Below are 20,328 nucleotides of genomic sequence, written 5' to 3' on the forward strand. Positions count from 1 at the left end.
ATTTGGCTTGTTGTGATCACAGGGAAAACTGAACATAACCATTCGGTCAAGTCCCACAAAAAAGCATTTGCATTTCCCAGACAATGAAGAGTTAATTAATGCAAAACTCTTCCAAGCCAATCAAACGCATTTAAAGAATAACATCCTGGCACAGAGCACCTCCGTGAGATTACGGACCAGGAGAGGCACATACTGCCGGGGGGGCACGGCCAGAGGTCATTTACCTCCCTCAAGGATCAAGAAACCCTAGACAACAGCCCTGTTGAGGCCAGGGGTCTGACAGGAAAAAAGCAGCACAGAAATATGGTATCATTTTCCTCCAGTGGAAAATAACTTCGGGGGGTATCTATTTTCCAGTGGAAAATAACTTCAGGGGGCATTTCCTGAGATGATCATGGGTGTAAGCCAAGCTCATCATGCCTTTCTGTTCATTCTTTATTCTAGCAGTGAGGTAATACTGAGCAAAGGGAGAAAATACCCTCAAATCTATCTAGTGTAGCTTGTACAGAATTCCTCAAATTTAATTGTTCAAGGAACATCGCCTGGCTAAAATAAACACTGTAAATTCTAAGAATATTATGTTTCATGGAATTCATTGTTCCGAACAGCAACCATTGAAAATCCTGAAACCTTTAAATCAATTAATTGTCTTAAAAAAAAAAAAATGTATCTTGCCCTTCCGAAGAGTAAGGGCAATAATATATAGCTGTTATTTTTATTTTCCCAGAGTGCCCTCTGTATCCCAAAGTAGTCTCAATAAACACAAAAATTCTTGTCTGGAGTGTCTACCAGAAAGTCTTCCACAGTATCTCTACTTCCTCTTACTTTTGGTAACAAGTGTGCATTAATCTTGTTTATTCAAGAGTTTCTAAATGAGCTGTATGAAAAGGTGCAGAGAAAAGATAATGCAGTACAAGTGGTTAGAGTGCAGCAGAGAGAATTGAAAAATTACCAAATAGAAACATGATAACATTTATCGAGCACCACTATGTGTAGGTACTACTCTAAATGTTTTATATGTATCAACTCATTTCATCCTGAGCTCTAATAATCACAGGTATTTTCCGTGTATTTTTTAAAAATGGGCATGGTGAAGTCAACCCAGACCAGTGGCCACAAATAAGAGGTAGGAGACTTCCAAATTTCAAGTGCTCTTATTGCCTGTTCTGGGAGTTTGCAATCCCCAAACATTCTAGGAGAAAGGGTGGCTGTCTTCATCTGCCACGTAACCCTGGTCTGATGTAGGTCATCCTCTCGCCAATGGCAATGGGATATATGATGAACTCAAGGCATGGCGGTAAAATGGAAAGAATAGTTGAGGAGAGCAGGTGGCAAAATGAAAGCGATGGATAAAGTGTTTTTGACAAGAGAAACACAAGCGATGTTTATATACATAATTTCAAATGGGAAAAAAATTTAAAGACAACAGTTTTGGGTCATTAAATATAGGCCGTATCAATTCAACTAACAGGTAACAATGATCTAAGGAATGTGTTAATAAGACCAGCAACTCAACTGAAGGTCTATGCATTGCTTCACACTAAAGTAAATTACAGAAATGTATCAAAATTTGTGGAAAAGGAGAATGGGAAAGTGGCAAAGAACAGCCAGTTAGCAGGTAAAAAGCACCCTGACTGAGTGTAACAATGAAGAAGGAAGGTGGGAAGGGGGGGGGGGTGGAAAATGAGGAAATGGCATTGGACAACACTGGAGGGGGAGCGAGAGAATTGACACAAGTTAGTGGTGACAGAAACTGCAAAGACAGACACTTTTTCAGCTGTGAGGCAGGCAGTTAGCATGAAGCTACATACAGTGTGGAGATTCCAAAGCATGAGAGCCCTAAACTATTTAGATCCTATGAAACAGGAATGAAAGCAATTTTAAAGGTTCCCCAATTAGCTGGACATACGGAAAAACTTTCATGACTTGCGTAGAAGCATGACACTCATAGGCAGAAAATAAACGATCTTGAAATAAGCTGTACATTTTGCTCCAGAAAAAAATCTCAGATGTGACGTGACAGCTGACAGGACAGTTCTTTTGCAGAAAACACAGAACACTGTGGTCCAGCTAATTGAACACACACTGCACACAGAGCATTACTCCAGGGCGCCGAGGATGGAGGTTGGATAAGCATGTTTAAGACCCAATCACCAATTAGAATTCTAAGTGGCTCTGGCAGAAGTCACTTATAATCTGTGCACTTGGTTTCCACACGCAGGTGGTAGGAATGTCTACTTGATTTTTGACCGCCTCCTGGCGGGTACTGTGAGAATTAGGGTTGCTATCAGCTCACTGGGGCGCCATGGATGGAAAAAAAAATCATAAAACCACCAAGAATTATTTGTAAAGAGGGTTAATGATCACAAAGAGACTTGCGGAGGCAAAATATTTTTAAAGGGAACTTTATGAAGAGGCTGTGTAATTTCCTAAGTGCCAAAGACAAGGGCTGGTAGACGGGTTATGGAGACCTACCAACTGTGCCCACAGATATTTGGGAAAAACCAAACTGGCTCACTATGAAAGAGATGTTGCCAAAAGCCAAATACGTATCTTTCTTTGCAACGAGATATCGGCTCTCTACTAACTTCTCATTAAACTAATTGGCTTATTTGGGCATGCTTTGCATTTCAAAAACGTAGAGGAGTTATAACTAATTACAATAACCAGTGTTTGGCACATTCTCCATATTTTCAAAGTATGCAACAAATGAGAACACTATAATTAGCCTTCCCAACAACTCTTAGACATTTGAGAGGGTACTAATTCCTAGATTACATAGAAAGACTGGCACAGGGAGGGGAAGTAGCTCGCCCACAGCCACATCATGAAACTCTCGCTTAAATTGACTTGGGCTCTGATTTTATTCCTCAGTCAATATATAAGTATTAAATTATGTCTACTTCTGATTATGTGCTCAGATGCAGGGGCAGAAAGAACGGTGGGAAAGGGATAGGTCTTTCTGGTGATGTCACAAACACACAGAAGCATCTGAAGCCATCTCATCACAAGGAGGGACACCCTTGGTTTGCCTGGCATCTGGGGTCCAGGTAAGATGCTTAGGTGGATGCTAAGGAGGGAACAATACCAGGGCCGCGAAACCAACACCGGCAGACATTTTCAAAGCCACTGCACCCAAGGAGAGAGAAGCAAACACACTGGGAAAGACGGAGACGTGATTATGATGAATACTGGAGGCTCAGATGTGCTTCCGAAAGAGGACTTGACCTCACCAAGAAAGTTGCACCTCGAACAGTTTTACCTGGGTCTCCAGACAAGGCAGCCGCGCTTTTGCTTCTGGCCAGGAACGCATGTGTGGGCGTCAGCAGTCTGTTAACAACGCTGCTCTCCCATGGGCTGAGCTGCAGGCGGCGAGCTAAACGTCACCACATAAGCAAGATGTTAGAGGAATTCTTTCCAGGGGCAGGAGAGTGCACAAGAACATCATACTTATGGCTTCCACGTGCCAGGCCTTGGAGAGACGAGGCTCTCCAGGGAGGACAGTCGGCAGAGAGACCGGGAGACAGGAACTCTGCCCAAAGGAGGAGCTATTCCATAATGCTGCCTTTCTTCAAGATGTTAGTGTTATGGATGCAGAGTTTGCTAACCACCCTCCTTTAGGAACGAACAAGTAACAAACAAAACAGAAATAGCATGTCGACCACGGGTTTGGGATGTAGTCGTACCTATCGGCCCTCATCAGGATGGGCAGTGGGCTGAAGGCACACACGTCAACCCAAGGGCTTCCTAAGTACCCTGAACAATCAACTCCAACAGAGGCTTTGGCAGCTAATGAAAGACTGCATTTCTGTATCAATAAAGACAGAAAGGGTCTCCATGACATTCTGCCAGATGTCATGAACTGCGGCTTCGGCACTTGGGAGAAATGAAACATAATAAAATGAAAGAGGACCCAGGCAAAGTTCTGTGTGGGATTTCCTTTTGACTTTTCCATTCAGCAAGCCAGGTTCTTTCAGGTCCCTGTTTGGCAACAACATAAACATTTTGGCAGAGAATGAGGGTAAACCTGAAGCAAGATAAAATTAAACAGAAAAGCCAAAAGCCAATATAAGCTCAATGTTGGAAATTACCAGTGGGTGTGGGAAGGCTCCAGAAAATAAATTTAGAAGAACGCAATGAAATATAGTCTCAAATTGTACTGGGGCTTGGTTGGCAAGACCACTGTCAGGATATACGTGCTAATCATAAATTAACTATTTTGCTTATATTGTTAGCTTTGAGTGGTGGCCCATGAAAATATAGAAGCTACTTTCCAAAAATATCAGGAAAGAAGCTGGCAAAATCCTGCAAATATCACTGAAGTGATCATCTGTCTCTATTTTAGAATACACTCCAAGTCACTTACAAAAATCTTTAAAACTGTCTAAACCTGACAAGGCCACTTCTGTTTGGTACCATAAACAGCAGGTGTACATCCTGTTGTCTCTGGAGTGACTTTTTTTTTAATAACCTTTTATATGTTGAATTTTCAAGAAATGGCATCTAAATTCTAGAAAATTAGTTTTAGTTAAACAGAAGTTATCTGATGTTAAATGTTGTTATAAAAAATATCTTCTCCTACTTGAAAGGAATTACCAACCTCCAAAAAGCATCTTAAGTTCCTGACTTTATTTTTAAAAAGAAGCTATTTTGATCAAGGCTATGGTGAATTTAAGAATTAGTGAACTGTTTATTAGATTTTGTTATTAGGAGAGTCTTCATAGTTAAATTGAATCTTATCTGATAGACACAAATAAAAGGATAATATAGATGTTATATGTTGTATACGTACAATTGCACATATAATATAGAAATAGCTACAAAGTAGAACACATAAGGGAATAAGTGCTGTTACATACTATACTACGGCAGTGTGCATGTGGGCATCAGTCACAGAATTTAAAGCAAACTAAAAGTGGAATACATTCACAGAATAAAACCACTGGGAAAGGTGATGAGGATACATGAAAATCTTCAAAAGAACTATATTTTCAAGGAGATGAGAAAGGGAAGAGAGGAATGCTTCCTTTCCCTGATAAACTCTGTAGGAGGGCTGGCTTAGAATTGCAGAGATGGTTTATCATTGAAAAGACAGCTCTTTTCTTTCCCCCTGGATTAAGAAGTTCATTAACTTTATTTCTGTGAGACTTTAAAGCATCAACCAAAGAATTTGCCTCAAAGGAAGATTAAAAACCTTCTCTGACTTGTGTTTAAAGCAAATCTGAAGAAATTTGTTTTATAGCTCTGACACCGTGAATGAAAGCTTTTGCCAGAAGAAACATGTTTCCCCTTCCTCTGCATTCATTACTATGCCCTGAACAAGATAGAGATAGATGTCTTCCATAAGACGACTTTTTAATAAAGGTTAGGACAGGAGTTAGTTTATTGTTTATTGTTTTTTTTTTTTTTTCACCTAGCAGGGCCTGATTTTAAGATGAAGGAAGAGATATTAATTCTTGTGAAACAACTCTATAGTATTGATCCTACTTAAGCACTTAAAAAGGAGATATTGACAATTCCTATTATAGACCACGTGGACCAGGGGAGGCACATGAACATTAGAGGTATTTGCACTGCCACCTTCTTCCATAAGCAGGAAATCATTGTTCAGTTTGAGACGAGTGTCATGCAAAAATCAGGCAAGTGTTGCCACATCCTGATATTTCATTAGAAGTAGGAAACCTAAATGTTACTTGATATATTCCATTTTTAGGATGATGGCAATGGATTCAACTTAAAGAACAAAACACCCTACTCCAGTCAAACAGAAGATGCCTGTGGACAGAATTCAGCTTCAGGTCTACCACCATGCCCTGCGATCTAGATTCTAAGGAAAAATGTATGGACTAATTCTAATCAAACAGTAGGCAACTTCATTTCTTGCTTTTTTGAAACTCCCTATTCTTTCTTGAGGGGGAAAAAAAAACTGGTTAAGTAGGTAGCTTAAGAATATGAAGAAACACATTTTTAATGCAAAAATCTCCAGTGGCAAAAATCCCTCTATTGCAGCAATTAAAAAAGATCTTTGGTAATTAGAGGTTTCCTTTAACTCAGGTCATTTTATCAGTCTATATGACACAATATTCAAGTGTGATAATAAAAATATTTAAAAACAGGTAGGGCACAGGCACAGAGCTAATGGATGCCATGCATTAGCTCTGGAGGACCTGGGGAAGCACCGCTTGAGGAAGTGGATATTTACACCAAATGGTATGGAAACATTTCAGTATTTTTAGTAACCAGTGGAGCGTTCCAGCTGAACCCTGATAGCACCAGAACCTCAATTTAATATCAGCCTTAAGCCCTGTGCTATAGGGTTGAGAAAGCTCAGACAATCTAGTAATGGTATATTCCCTTTACCGGATTTGTCTGTAAAAGCTTCTAATTTAATAATTTGATAAGAATGCTTCCTAACTTGGTAATAAAGCATAACACCAACTTTTAAAAATAGCAGAAAAGCAAATTAATGAAATTACTGAAATTTTAAATTAAAAAAGTTCAAATTCAGAAGAATTTCTATTCTCATTAAAAGGCCTAGGCTCCTCACTGCCCTGAGGATTTGTCTAACTTAAAAAAAAGAAAAAAAAAATTGTTTCGTGGACCATATGGAAGTTCCTGGATGAACTGAATCCTCCTTCCTGGCCAACCTTGACCTTGCCTATTAGACCCAGGAACTGGGTCACAATTCTTCTGACAAGGGGCCAGAGAAGCAGAATCCCCAAATTTAGTGCTTTCCCTCTGATTCTGTTAAGTTCAGCTTAGGATTCAATTTGATGGGCCCCGTGCGTGATTCAAGGGGCAGTTTCTTGGCCTTCGCTATGAACTGGCTATTGAACTTTCCCTGATCCTTAACCTCACCTAAAAAAGCACACATACAGTTAGAGTCGATCTAAGGAAGGGCACCACCCATGGGGGTAAGAACAGAGGATGCAGGGGCGCCTGGGTGGCTCGGTTAAGGGTCCGACTTTGGCTCAGGTCATGATCTCGCGGTTTGTGAGTTCAAGCCCCGCGCAGGGCTCTGTGCCGATGGCTCAGAGCCTGGAGCCTGCTTCGGGTTCTGTGTCTCCCCATCTCTCTGCCCATTCCCCACTCACTCCGCTCCCCAAAAATAAATAAAATTAGTAAACATTAAAAAAAAAAAAAAAGAATATCCAATCAGGGGCACCTGGGTGGCTCAGTTGGTTAAGCGTCCGACTTTGGCTCAGGTCATGATCTCACAGGTCGTGAACTCAAGCCCTGCCATCAGGCTCTCTGCTGTCAGCATAGAGCTTGCTTCGGATCCTCTGTTCCCCTTTCTCTCTGCCCCTCCCCCGCACGTATGCTTGCTCTCTCTCTCTCTCAAAAATAAACAAACATTAAAAAAAATTAAAAAAAAGCATATCCAATTAGATACTATCACGCAGAATCTATAAAACATCTTGCTAGTTGAAAGATCATTGTCATCCCACAGAAGTGTGGTAGGATGTACTGTTTGGTTTATCGCTCATCTACCCCAATTTCAGCTGTGAAACTGTAGGAGGCAGTAAGCAAGGTTTGACATCAAAGCACTGTAAAATCCCAATTGCAGTTTGTCTTAGACATGGGTTGACACATTAAAGTGCTGAGTAAGTGACCAAATCCAAAGAAAAGATGAGTAGACAATTGTAAGAACAGCATTCACATGCTATATTTTATACTAAGGGGATGGGTTTGAAAATAAGGCCTATTTATGAAAGGAGTTTTAGTTCATAATACTTTTCTCTAACATCTAAAAGGCCCCTAATTTGACTACATGTCTAATATCAATGATTTAGTTAATCATCATCATTTACTAGTTATCATTTAGTTAATAGTTGAGCAAATTAGTTAAAAAAAAAGAGGAATGGTGCAGGTTAAAAGGCAAGAATAGGAAGTTACTCAAACATTTACTGCTTTAAGAGAGTAGTTATTAGTTATAAAATAACAACAGGTATAATATTGTACATTACAATGACACAACTTTTATACAATACAAAATATATGAATACTCATACACACAGAACATGCACACATTGCATTCTTTTTAAAGACTGAACGTTTCCCAGTTTCTTAATAAAACATTCAAAAATAACCACGATTTTGTTACTTTTAAAGAGTATATGTTTTCATATTGCACAACAATTCTTTGGTTTTCTAATTTAAAATCTTAGTTCTGTAAAACCGAAGCTGATCTTAAAAACTTGATTTTTTCCTTCTATGACATATAAATATGCAAAATAAAACTTTAATTTCATAAATAACTCAAAATTCATGTACTGTAAATCCATGGGACGAATAAAACTCAAAATTCAAATAAAACATTAATTGGAGGGATACGATTATTAAAAGTTTTAGGAAACTTCAATGAGGATATATTCTTGAAGTCAGGCCAAATCCCTTAAGAGCAAAATGAATGGACACCAAAAACCAATCACACACACACAAGAAATGCAGTAAGGTTTTGTTAAATGAGAACTCAAACAGTAAAATGAAATCTACCAACATGAATCATTTAAGAAGATTTTTTAGAAAGTCAAAGCTTGGAATTCCCAAAGTACAGATGAAAAGTCAAAGACAGTATGATTGAAGTAAAGTAAGTGTTCATAACAAAGATTATTTGCATGTTGGTGGATAAGTGGGTGATTTCTGGAGCTGTAAACTCATTTACTAAAAAGTTGAGAAGCACCGCTTTCATCACTGCTAAATGCAACCATTCAGCCAAGTTCTAACATGAGCAAGGTTCTTGTCGCAAGGGAAATGCTGCTCAGCCGCTTACTGCTTTTTTATTCTGAAGTTTTGTTCTTCCTATTTAAGAAACGTAGGGAAAGCAACTTCAGATGCTGATTTTTAGCTGTAAACATCCAGAAAAAAAAAAAGAAGCATTAAGTAAATAACAGAACACTTTTTTTTTTGTTTTGTTTTCCTTTTGACTGTACCTCTATCTGGAGAATTTAGTAAAGTTGCAGATGAAGAGGAGAGCCGCTTGCTAATGACGGGATCGACATGTTTCGAAAGATTCATGGTGGAAACTGACCGCCTGTCTGGATCTAAAACAAATGGAGATAATGCTAATTGACAGCCAGCATGCAGGATTGCAATTTCCTAGTTCACTGATGGAAGGAAAAACTAGGATTGGATGCTTTCAGCTCTATCACTAGATCTTACATAACAGCACAGTTTTCTAAGTGGATGTCTTAAAGGTAACTTAAAGGCCAGAAATAAAATTATTTTTCTCATAGGATAAAATAAACGTTTAGCACACCAGTTTGTCAGCCAGGAAAATTCAAGCATATTGCTATAGTACAACAGACAGATGAGGATCAAAGGCAGGCCAGTGGAGGGGAACTAAACTAATGGAGGCAGACTGGAAAACAAAGAGAGGATTGTAAAAGTGGATGCCCTCATAATTTTCCCAAGTAGGAACAAGGGGGTAGTAAGAGGGCTGGTAAAACAGAATGTAAACACTAGAAAAAAAAGAGGAATACCAGGTTCTATGCATTTGCTGATACCTCTGCTTGTAGAGTTACTTTACCTAGGGTGTTAATGTTCGTTACAGAAAAACAGATTAAAAAGAAAGAAAGGGGCGCCTGGGTGGTTCAGTCAGTTAAGCACCTGACTCTTGATTGCGGCTCAGGTCATGATCTCATGGTTGATGCGATCGAGCCCCACATCAGGCTCTGTGCTGACACTGTGGAGCCTGCATGGGATTCTCTCCCTCCCTCTCTCTCTGCCCTTCCCCCACTCTCTCTCTCTGACAAAATAAATAAACTTTAAAAAGAAAAAGAAATACTCTGGGTATGGAAAGGATGGCTGCTACAGCATTTCTTTTTAAAAAGTCTATGAATAACCACACCTCTATGCCCGTTACACAGAGTCTAGTGCAGTTTACAAATGTAGAATCAGTCCACAAACTTGCCCAACAAAACTGACAGCAATATATAAAGAAAATTAGCATTCTTTCTCTTTAACTTTATTAGTGATACTGTTCATCCTTCAGGTCAGTAATTTTAGAGTAATTCTTAAAGGTCAAGTCAGAAGAGAATAATAGCCATATAAAATAGGCTGTTAGTTTGTTGTCTGTTGGACAACAGTTTGTTGTCTGTTGTTTGTTGTCTGCGGAACCAAATTATAACCATGCTCATTAGAATAAATCACATTCCCTGAATAAAAGTGCACAGAACAAAAGTCTAAAATGTCATTGTATTTATTTAGGAGGGCAAGTAGGTGTTCTGACTTGTGATAGCCAAAGGTAGAAAAGGTGTTGCCATATTTTGTTTTATTTTTCTATTGTTAGCTTCTTCTAAAACTAAAAACAAACAAAAATATTCTTTAGGTAGATGCCTTTAAAACCCAGTTCTCACGGGTCTAACACTGGTAGTCAGAACTTTACAGTAAACTTCTCTCCACAGAATAATCATTTTGGCCATTGTTTATAATGTACGGATAAACAAGGCTTCCCCCAACATCAGACATTCCTATCTCTACTGGGACACATTGGTATGGTTGAAGCAACTTCATTATAAAACAAACAAACCCAAACATTGTTTCTGTGACGTAAATTTACACTTAACTGATAGGCTCTTAGGGCAATCCTGAAGATTTAGGATAAAATATCAAAAGGAACATCTAAATGATAAAATGTAAGATCCAGGGGTATAAGGAATGATCAAAGTCATTTCTAGGTGGATCAAGCAATTCATTTTCTGATATTGTTTTATGTGTTAAGCTTTAGTTGAGGGACAGTGTGCCTAATTGGAGGCCTACTCTGCATGGTTAAAATAATGGAGGGGTCACATGTATTGATTGTATTACTTAATCTAATGAGAATTATATTACTTAATACAATAAAAATTTCTCATCGTTTCTTTTTCTCCCTGAACAAAATACAAATTCACGGAAGGATTTATTAAGAATCAGTTTTGGGGTGCCTGGGTGGCTTAGTCGGTTAATCATCTGACTCGATTTCGGCTCAGGTCAGGATCTCACGGTTTGTGAGTTCGAGCCCCATGCTGGGCTCTGTGCTGACGGCATGGAGCCTGCTTGGGATGCCCTCTCTTCTTTCTCTCTCTGCCCCTCTCCACTTGTGCTGTCTCTGTCTCTCTTAAAATAAATAAATAAATAAATAAATAAATAAATAAATAAATACTTAAAAAAAAAAAAAGAATCCGTTAAAAAAAATTTACAAACCAGCGCTAGTCGATGTGTGAGCAGTAAGGCAACACACTGATTTACTATAGATTAAATTTAATTTCTAGGATCTGGTTTTTGATCAGCAAACACTGACTGAGTGCCCATCCTGAGTGAGGCATTGTTGTATGTGAGTAAGACCAGGTCACTGCTCTTAACATCACAGCAGATCATTCTGACCTTTGAGAATTTTGGCAAATTCCAGTTATTTTCAAACTTCTCTGTTTAGCACAGCAGCAATTTTCTCTGATTCACAGCCCTTATAAAAATGGACTTTATGCAAGAGCTAACAAATACAACATTAGTTTCTCTTGCTCTGGGTGGCAGAAATGAAGGTCATATATTAAACTCTGAGTGTGGAAGCAAGAATTAAAGGCAAGTGACTGTATTTCCCCTTAAAAATATTTGAAAATCTGTAACAGAGTGTACTTCTGCTGGACACAAGTAAAACATGAAGCCAAGTAAAGGAAAAATAAGGTCATAAAAATATATACTATGACAGCTTTTCTGTATGGAACGTTTATGTAAAACTGCCCTTAGGATAAAATATCACACATGAATGATCCTTATGATTACAGATTTGACACATGCCCACCCTGTACCACTGGGTCATTAAGAGCCAAGGAACAAAAAGTGCTTTTAAGTATGGTTTAATGCCACAGGAAAGCCGTGATAATTTGCTTTCAGAATTTTTAAAACAAAGAGGTTCTAGAAGATACACTGAATGTTAGGAATAAAAGAAGAGAGTAAGCAAAAATCCATTGTTATTTAGGCTAAAACTAACAGTGGAAACAGCAGTACTGACAGGGGTGTGGGGTGGGGGGCACACCAACTGGATGTACTTTGATTCCAGGTAATCCATTAACTAAAAAACACTTTTTTAAAGATTTTATCCAAAACGGTCACTTAAAGAGAAAGTAAACACATCGCATGTAATGACATTATTTCAACACCTTCAAGTCACCTGAGTTCTACCATCATCACACTTAAGAAACACTGTGCCATGCCCAGATCTAGGTCTATGCAATGGGGTATTAGGCATGCATTATGACTAAGGTGGCGACGGCTCAGCTAGCGATGAACTGGCCCTGGGTCAGAGGTGCTAGCTACAGGTCAGGCAACCGGCAACCACGGGGATGTCTGTACCAGATTTTCTAGTACCACCAAGAGTTGTGAAGTGGTGGTCCAGGCCTGCTAAATCGAGAAAGGTGAATGATGATGCAACAAAACCACCTGGGGACAGAATGTAAGACAATGATTTTTCAAAGTAAAAAAAAAAAAAAAAAAAAAAAAGTTATTAGACTCACACAGATGGAAAAAAACTGACGCACTATATAAAATTCAAGGTTCATTGAATTTACAGTACAAAAATAAAGCCTTTCACTATGTCCAAATTTCAGTATGATTTTATGTCTATTCAAGAACAAGGGAATAATAGCTGAGGCATTCACTGGTTCTGGTTTCAGAACCTGCACTTTCTCCCACGGAGCATTAAAACTGCACACACTCTAAGGTCTGAATACACAAGTTCATAGTATCGATTTTGATCAGTGAATACTGCTAGGATTCTTCCAGAGAGGAAGACAAAACTGGTGAATTTATTCCATAAACCTGACAACTTAATGTAAAGGATTACTTAAAATAATGCAGAGTGGAAACTGCACGTTTACTTAGAAACATTGCATAGATTTCTATCTCTTCAAGGAACTATGTAACCAAAGAGAAAAGCAGCCTGTGTTATGGGAGAGAGAGAATCTTATCTTACCTCCATCACCCTCTTATCCTCAAACAGCTAGGATCATCATTTCATTATAGTTGAATTATTTCAGCAGGATTTTTGTTTTGGAAACACAGACTTAGAGAAAAAGAAGCAACTGTCCTTTTACTGTCCAGGAAGAAAGGAGTGATTTTGAAGGCGATCACTGTTTGTTTACCTGCACTGTGGATGCTGGGGCTCCCATGGAGAGAGCCTCCCCATGACCAGCGGTTATGCTTCTGTCTTGGCTTCTGGCTCCTTTCCATTGTACGCCGTACAACAGCTTCATGGCGTTCCTCAAATGAAGCAGAGGAGTGGAAGATTAGATTCAACCTGGTTGCTTGAGGCTTCTTCAACTTAAGGCAGAATGGAGGAAGGCACCACTGAAATCTTTACCTTAGTACTCCTACTTCCTAACTTTGACGCCTTATCTTAGGGTGGGAGGAGTTATCAACTTGGGATGGTTACTGAAATCATCAGGTCCCAGGTGATAAAGCGTCTCAATACTTTCATATGGGCGAACTGAACATAAATAAGTTATAGCTCGAAGACCAGACACCTGGGCTTTTAAAGTTTCTAGGGAAGTAACTGCAACAATCACGCCATTTGGGACCTGCCTTCCATACCCCAACCTCCCTAGAAGCTGTGACTATCTATAAAACTGATTCCTTAATTCTGCTATGCACCCCAGCACCTTAATGGAAGGTTTCATAGTAAATGTGTTGCATTTCTGAAACAGACAAATCTCCTGTGTACTTCCCGGGGCGGCGTCTTACTTTGTCTTCCTCCAGTCTCTGCCTCCGCTTTTCCTCCACAGCAGCCCTCCTCCGCTCCTCCTTCAGCCTCTGCTCTTCCAGCTTCTTCTTCCGCTCTTCCAGGTGCTTTTCATAGTGCTGCCGGGCTCGCTCTTCCCTTTCTAACCAGATGATTTCTCTCGCAGCTTCAGGAGAAAAACAAGGGAAATATAGGCTGGTTTAAAACTTAAACAGGCAGGACTGTATAAACAGCCCACAGGAACAGGTAGGAGTTCTTTGGTTTTGTCTTTACCAAGCCTGGCCTTTGCTTTCCTCACATTTTCAGGAAAAAGTACCACTGTTAATTTATAGCATAATTTAGTATGCTGACAATGAGGTCCAAGAAGAAGATGCACTGAATTCTACTTTTTGGGAATCCCCTACAGTCCTGTAGTTTGGTATATTATTACAACAGAGTAATGCATACATCACATGCTCTGGTCTCAATTCTGACTATTGACAAAACCAATGGCACCATCCATCTCTCTCTCTCTCTCTAAAAAAAAATGGGATCATCCTCCAGATCAAAAGCCTGTGACTACATTTGTTTCAACAAAGCACTGGTTCTCTGAAAACATTAAAAGAATTTGGGACAAAATCCCCAGAATTGATGGTTGATAAAAGATACATTAAATGCCTCATGGATTTATCACACTGAGTCACCTAAGTGACGTGAGGGACTAAGTAAGCAGATCTGGTGTCTGAGACGCTCACGCTGTGGTTAGATAAGACTTACTATCACAGCCTGAATGAAAATAAACAATTCAAAAAATATTGTTCAGTGATGGAATGCTTCTTTTCTCCTTTACATATCCATGTTCCTACCTTCCTCATTTTAGGGGAACACATAGCCAACAAAACTTTTTTTTTTTTTAGTATGATGCTTCCTTGAGCTGTGATAAACCTATCTTTAATATGATCTATTAACACAGTAGGTAAAAGAGTCCAAACAAAATTTAGAGCATAAACCCTGAGGATACTGAATGGCATATAAGTTAAAATGTTATTTAAAAAAAAATTTTTTTAACATTTATTTATTTTTGAGACAGAGAGACAGCATGAACAGGGGAGGGTCAGAGAAAGAGGGAGACACAGAATCTGAAACAGGCTCCAGGCTCTGAGTTGTCAGCACAGAGTCCAACACGGGGCTCAAACTCACGAGCTGTGAGATCACGACCTGAGCTGAAGTTAGACGCTCAACCGACTGAGCCACCCAGGTGCCCCTACACTTAACATTTTGATAGATACTCTCACACTGTCCTCTGTGGAAGTCACACCAATTTATACTCCCACAGGCAATGGGTAAGGGTCTCAGGCAGAAAAAAGAAATAGCTTTATACCTTGAAGCCTGGATACAGGCAGTAAGACCCATCTATTTCTTAACTCTTGGCTTTCAAACTATATAGTCTTTGACTTTTATACCCCATGTTGAGGAAAACTTCAGATTCTTTGAGGATATTTATGAATGTCATCTTGTCTCTTCCTATAAGATGTCCCAGAAGCCAAAAGACAAAACAAGAAAAAATGCTTATGAAATATTAAGAAAATATTTTTTAAAACCAGTAAGATATATTTGTAAAATAAGAATTTATCAATTCACAGGTAATTTTCCTTAAGTCATGTTTTTCATCAGGCTATTTTCTCGCTCATGAGTATTTGTGGTTATTTTCTCACTTAACTGAAACTCCACTGATTTCTAAAGTCCTACCTAAACTTGGCCTTAATATCCTTATGTGGCCTTATTCTGCATTGCTTTCCAGAAGAGCCTCTTACTTCTAATTAGTCCTGTTTCCTTCTTGCACCTCCCAAATAACCCATGCTTCTTGCATCTCTTTGCTTCCATCTCTTTCCCTGTTGAGAAAGCTGCCATCATTGTTAATTCCAACAGATCCATCCTTTAAGGCAGGGGTCTTACAATGTATTTCAGGATCACCTCTGGAAGGGGGTACGTGTGTATGTGTGTGTTGGGGGGATAGTAGTTAAAATGCAAATTCCTGGGCTCCAACCCTCATATTCATATTCATTAATTCTAGGATGGGGCCCAGAAAACTGCCTCCCAAGAGATTCTAGGTGGTCCCAAGTGGTCTACTGATGGCATTTGGAGGAACACTGCCCTCAAGGTCTTCTGCAGGAGCTTCAGCTCTTCTGGGGGGTGGGGGGTGTCAATGCTGCTCTTACAACATCTACCACAAACCGGCATATCTTCTATTCTGATTTCTAGGTAGCAAAGGTTTTCTCTGCTTTCCCCCCTTCCCCTCATTCATCATAGTGCTTTTCACAACTTGAACATATCTAAAAGTCTTAATAATTACTTCCTGATTCACTGGGCACTACTTCCTGATTCATTCACCCATAACTGTGTGGTCTTGGGCAAGTTACTTAATCTCCCAATGCCTCACTTTTGTCAGGGTAAACTGTGGCTAAATATAGGACCTTCCCCATGGGTTTCCTGTAAGGAGTAAAAGAAGAACTACACTTAACATAGTTTTAGGGTATGTTATTATTAAACATTATTAAGCATTCAACAAATATTAGCGATTATTGCCAAATCTGTTGTCGTCGTCATCATCATCATCATCATCATCATCATCACTATGATTTCAATTCAGAAAATCAAAGGTAGTGCTTAAGGTTGTGCTATAAATCACTAGAGGGCTAGAGGTTATAAAAAATAATTAATTTTACCTCAAATAATCTTTTTAAGGAATAATATTTCCTTATCCATGAGCTCTAATTGAGTTCTACTTCTATTTTCTAGCAGGAAGTGGAGATCCTATTACCTTGCCTTTAAACAGTTACAAAGAGAACGGGGCAAATGATGGTGAAAGAGCAAACGACACTTTTGTATTATTGTAGACTCTGTTGGTGAGCGTTAGCAATATTACCAAGTACAGATCATGTATCTTTTACATTGAAGGACAGCACATAAAATATTTCAATTATTTAATGAGAAGTAGAAGTTAATTTATTCTATGAAAGTTCATTTAATTTACTTATTTAAAACACTGTGTAAATGATAAGTAATGTCAAAGTCTTGTATTTTCTCCTTCAGAAATGAGAGATTTGAACACAAGAAAACAATCAACAACTGCTATGGACTGAACTTGCCCTTCTCTGCCCCACCCCCACCCCCATCCCTAAATTCACATGTTGAAGCCTTAATGCTCAATGTGACTATATTTGGAGACAGGGCCTATAGAAGGTAATCCTGTTTAAATGAGGTCACAAGGGGAGCGCCTGGGTGGCTCAGTTGGTTAAGCTTCTGACTCTTGATTGCGGCTCAGGTCACGATCTCATGGTTGGTGAGATTGAGCTCCGTGTCAGGCTCCGCGTTGACATCTCAGAGTCTGCTTGGGATTCTTTCTCTTCCTTTCTCTCTGCCCCTGTCCCCCGTGTACATTCTCTCTCCCTCAAAATAAATAACAAATAGATTTTTTTAAACAAATAAATAAATAAATGAGGTCATAAGGGTGAGGCCCTGACCCAATAGGTTTAGTGATTCTTATAAAAAGAAACACCAGAGAGCTCACTCTCCCTCTCTCTTCATGCTCAGAGGAAAGACCACATGAGAAGAAAGCAGACATCTGCAAGCCAGAAGAGGTGTCTCACCAGAAAGTGAACCCTGCCAGAACCTTAATCTTGGACTTTCCAGTGTCCCAAATGGTAAGAAAATAAATATCTGCTGTTTAAGCCCCCAGTCTATGGTATTTCATCATGGCAGCCTGAGCAGATGAGTACAACAATTTCTTCACATTTAAGTCATTAACAATCACTCATTTCATAGAGGCAGCTCTGTAAAAGAACAGCATGTACAAAAAAGGAATCATAGTATTATTAACCTTTATTCTCATGAAGTTCTAATTTTTCCCTGGATTCTGGGTATCAGAACATAAAATAAAATGAAAACCGACTGAAGCCCCTGAAACACTGGCCATTGATAAATCAGTTCCACCCCTGAGCTGCTGCTACCGGGATCATACTTTAATGACACTAACAATGTATCAGTGCCATGCAAAGGGGACACTATTAACAGTATGACAGCGACACATAAAGGAGAAACCCACCATCATTTTGGACTCCATTTAGAAACACACAGTGACTCTTGTACTAAAAGGAATTCAAAAATGATAGGCAAAGTCCTGTAGCGGATAAAGCACAGGCTCAGGGCTCACAGGACTGGGAGTCCACCCCCAGGCCTGCCATTTACCATTCATCTGCCACTGAGCAAGTGGTGACTTCTGTGGTCTCATTTCCTCAAGTTGCCATGGTGCCATTTTCCTGACAGGGTCTCGGTGGGCTCAGGGTGACATGCGGAGTGCTCAGCCCTGGGCCAACACACAGCAGGAGCTCAATACATACAGATAATTAACATGAGCGAATCTTTATGACAAGCAGACCGATTCCTGCCCTGCTGCCCCAGAGGGAATGCAGCTGATGGGAAGAACACAGGTAGGACCAACTACTCAGACAGCACACTCGTGGGCTGGATGGACTCCCTGCTCCAGTCACTCAACAATCTAGTGCCCGGCCTGGTCCTTTTTTTTTTTTTTTAATGTTTATTTACTTTTGAGAGAAAAGGAGAGACAGAGTACAAGCAGGAGAGAGGCAGGGAGAGAGGGAGACAGAATCCAAAGCAGGCTCCAGGCTCCGAGCTGTCAGCACAGAGCCTGATGTGGGGCTCGAACTCATGAGCCCTGAGATCATGACCTGAGCCGAAGTCGGACGCTCAACCGACTGAGCCACCTAGGCACCCTGCAGTCTGGTCCTGAACAGGCTTACATCTGTGTAAGTACAGGTGTCACTACCATACGACAAAAAGAAAAATGTGACATTCAGAGAGTAGAGCCATGTTATCACGTCATCTCTGAAACCTACAGAACTGCTGTGTTGGTTTCATATTAAGCTATGGAAGGATATGACTCGGTGCCTGCTAACACCGGGTACCAGCATAGCCAGGAATATCATAAAGAATCAGAAGATGACAAGTGCTAATATCTGAGTTCAGGCTTTGATTCTGCTACTAATTTTGCGTGACTTTGGGAAAATTAGCCAACCTACCTGACTTCTAAATTAGAGGGTATGTACAAAATGATCTCCAAGATCTTTTCCAATTAACTCCCAGGACTCAATTTTTGTTTTTCTCTTTGAGGAGCTGTGTGTAATTACAATCAGGTCTCCCGCCCCTGAGGGGCCTTCCTCCCTGCACACCGTAGAAAACTAAATGGGACTGAGGGGCTGGGGGAGCAGTTTATACCTGTGGAAGACCCAAGAGCCCTCCTTATACATGGGCTGAAGGACTTTTGATAGAAGAATGCAATACTATCCATGACTTTCTATCTTCAGGGCCAGGCTTCAAGGCGTGTTCAGCCTCTGCTAAAGTAAGTGGGGGTTGTGCTCAAGCACACAGATCAACTGATGTCCTTGGAATCTTTTAGTTAGTTACCACCTTACCCCAAATCCTCTTTACTCCTTAAAAAAATGTTGCCATCCTCCTCACCTGGCAGGTCTACTGAGCCCTACCCTGCTGGACCAGGAGACACAAACAACCCTCTCTCTCTGTCTCCCCCAGCCGGGAAACATGAGGCTTCTCCAATCCCAGGCATCTAAATCAGTATCTGTGGAATCACATGGTCTGCCACCCTCATTTTTTCACCTCGGTGAGATGTCTTCAGCTCACTTTGTGCTGACACCAAGTGATTCACAGGCATTATCTTCACAGCCACTCAGTGAGGTAGACACTGCTATTAACCTTATTATAAGAAGTCTGAGACACAGAGAAGTGACGTCACATGCCTGATGTCTCACAATAAGTCAGAGGTGGAACTGGAATTCAATCCCTGGACTGTCTGACTCTACAAGCAAACAATGAGCCATTATGTGGAAGGGCGTGATGTGCAACACCTCCCAGGGACTAGACTCCTGCTCTGTATTGGGGACAAGTTGGTCATCCAATGTGAAGAGCCTGATCTTCTCATATCACTCTTAGCCTTTATCATCATCTATTTACAAGGCCCCTCACTTTTCAGATTTTAAGATCTTTTAATCTTCAGCCTCAAAGGCAAAGTCAGTTCTGGAGAAACAAATAATGGCTGCTTAGTCACAATGATTCATTTGTTTTATGTTAGAGCTTCAGCCTCTGCGTTACCAAATCCATCCTGCAACAAGCATTTATTCTTGCCAGTCCTGAGCTTGACTCATGATATAGCTGCTGTGGTATGTGCTCACATCCATATCCCTCCCACTAACGTGTATCCAGATCCCTTAGCTGTTCACAGCCTGCCAGACAGCCTTACGGGCTTTTGTACACTACATTCATTAAGTGACCACTTCAGAGACTAGATGCCAAGATTAGCCACAGATCTGTCAAAGTTCTGCCCAGTAGCAATTTGGATTAGGAAGACTGCTGTCCCAAAATTCATACATGTCTTTTTGTGGATAGTCTTGTCAAAACCACCGACTGTGCTAATGGAATAAAGTGAAGTGTGAGATCAGGGGCAGCTTTGCATCTGACTCTACTGGGTACAGCATTATTGGTTGTTTACTAATTAATCCTAATCCCCCATCAACGTTTTTGAGATGAACATTCAAGTCAGG

General features: G+C 40.1%; 1 protein-coding gene across 8 annotated transcripts in view; it reads right to left on the reverse strand.

The window, feature by feature from the left end:
* The window catches only part of MAP7 (microtubule associated protein 7), a 176,157-nt gene that overhangs the window by 28,485 nt on the left and 127,344 nt on the right, over positions 1 to 20,328 (reverse strand). For 6 of the 8 annotated variants that reach the window (XM_032593255.1, XM_030316425.1, XM_030316423.2 and 3 more), the window contains exons 4-7: positions 13,717 to 13,880; positions 13,119 to 13,236; positions 8,934 to 9,044; positions 3,263 to 3,376 (exon numbers count right to left, since the gene is read on the reverse strand). In XM_032593255.1, coding sequence (XP_032449146.1) covers positions 3,263 to 3,376; positions 8,934 to 9,044; positions 13,119 to 13,236; positions 13,717 to 13,880 — 507 coding nt within the window. The remainder of the gene's footprint in view (positions 1 to 3,262; positions 3,377 to 8,933; positions 9,045 to 13,118; positions 13,237 to 13,716; positions 13,881 to 20,328) is intronic. The other 2 variants (XM_030316428.2, XM_030316427.2) reach the window with 1 other exon arrangement.

The sequence above is a fragment of the Lynx canadensis genome, chromosome B2, assembly GCF_007474595.2.
Source record: "Lynx canadensis isolate LIC74 chromosome B2, mLynCan4.pri.v2, whole genome shotgun sequence".
Classification (NCBI taxonomy): domain Eukaryota; kingdom Metazoa; phylum Chordata; class Mammalia; order Carnivora; family Felidae; genus Lynx; species Lynx canadensis.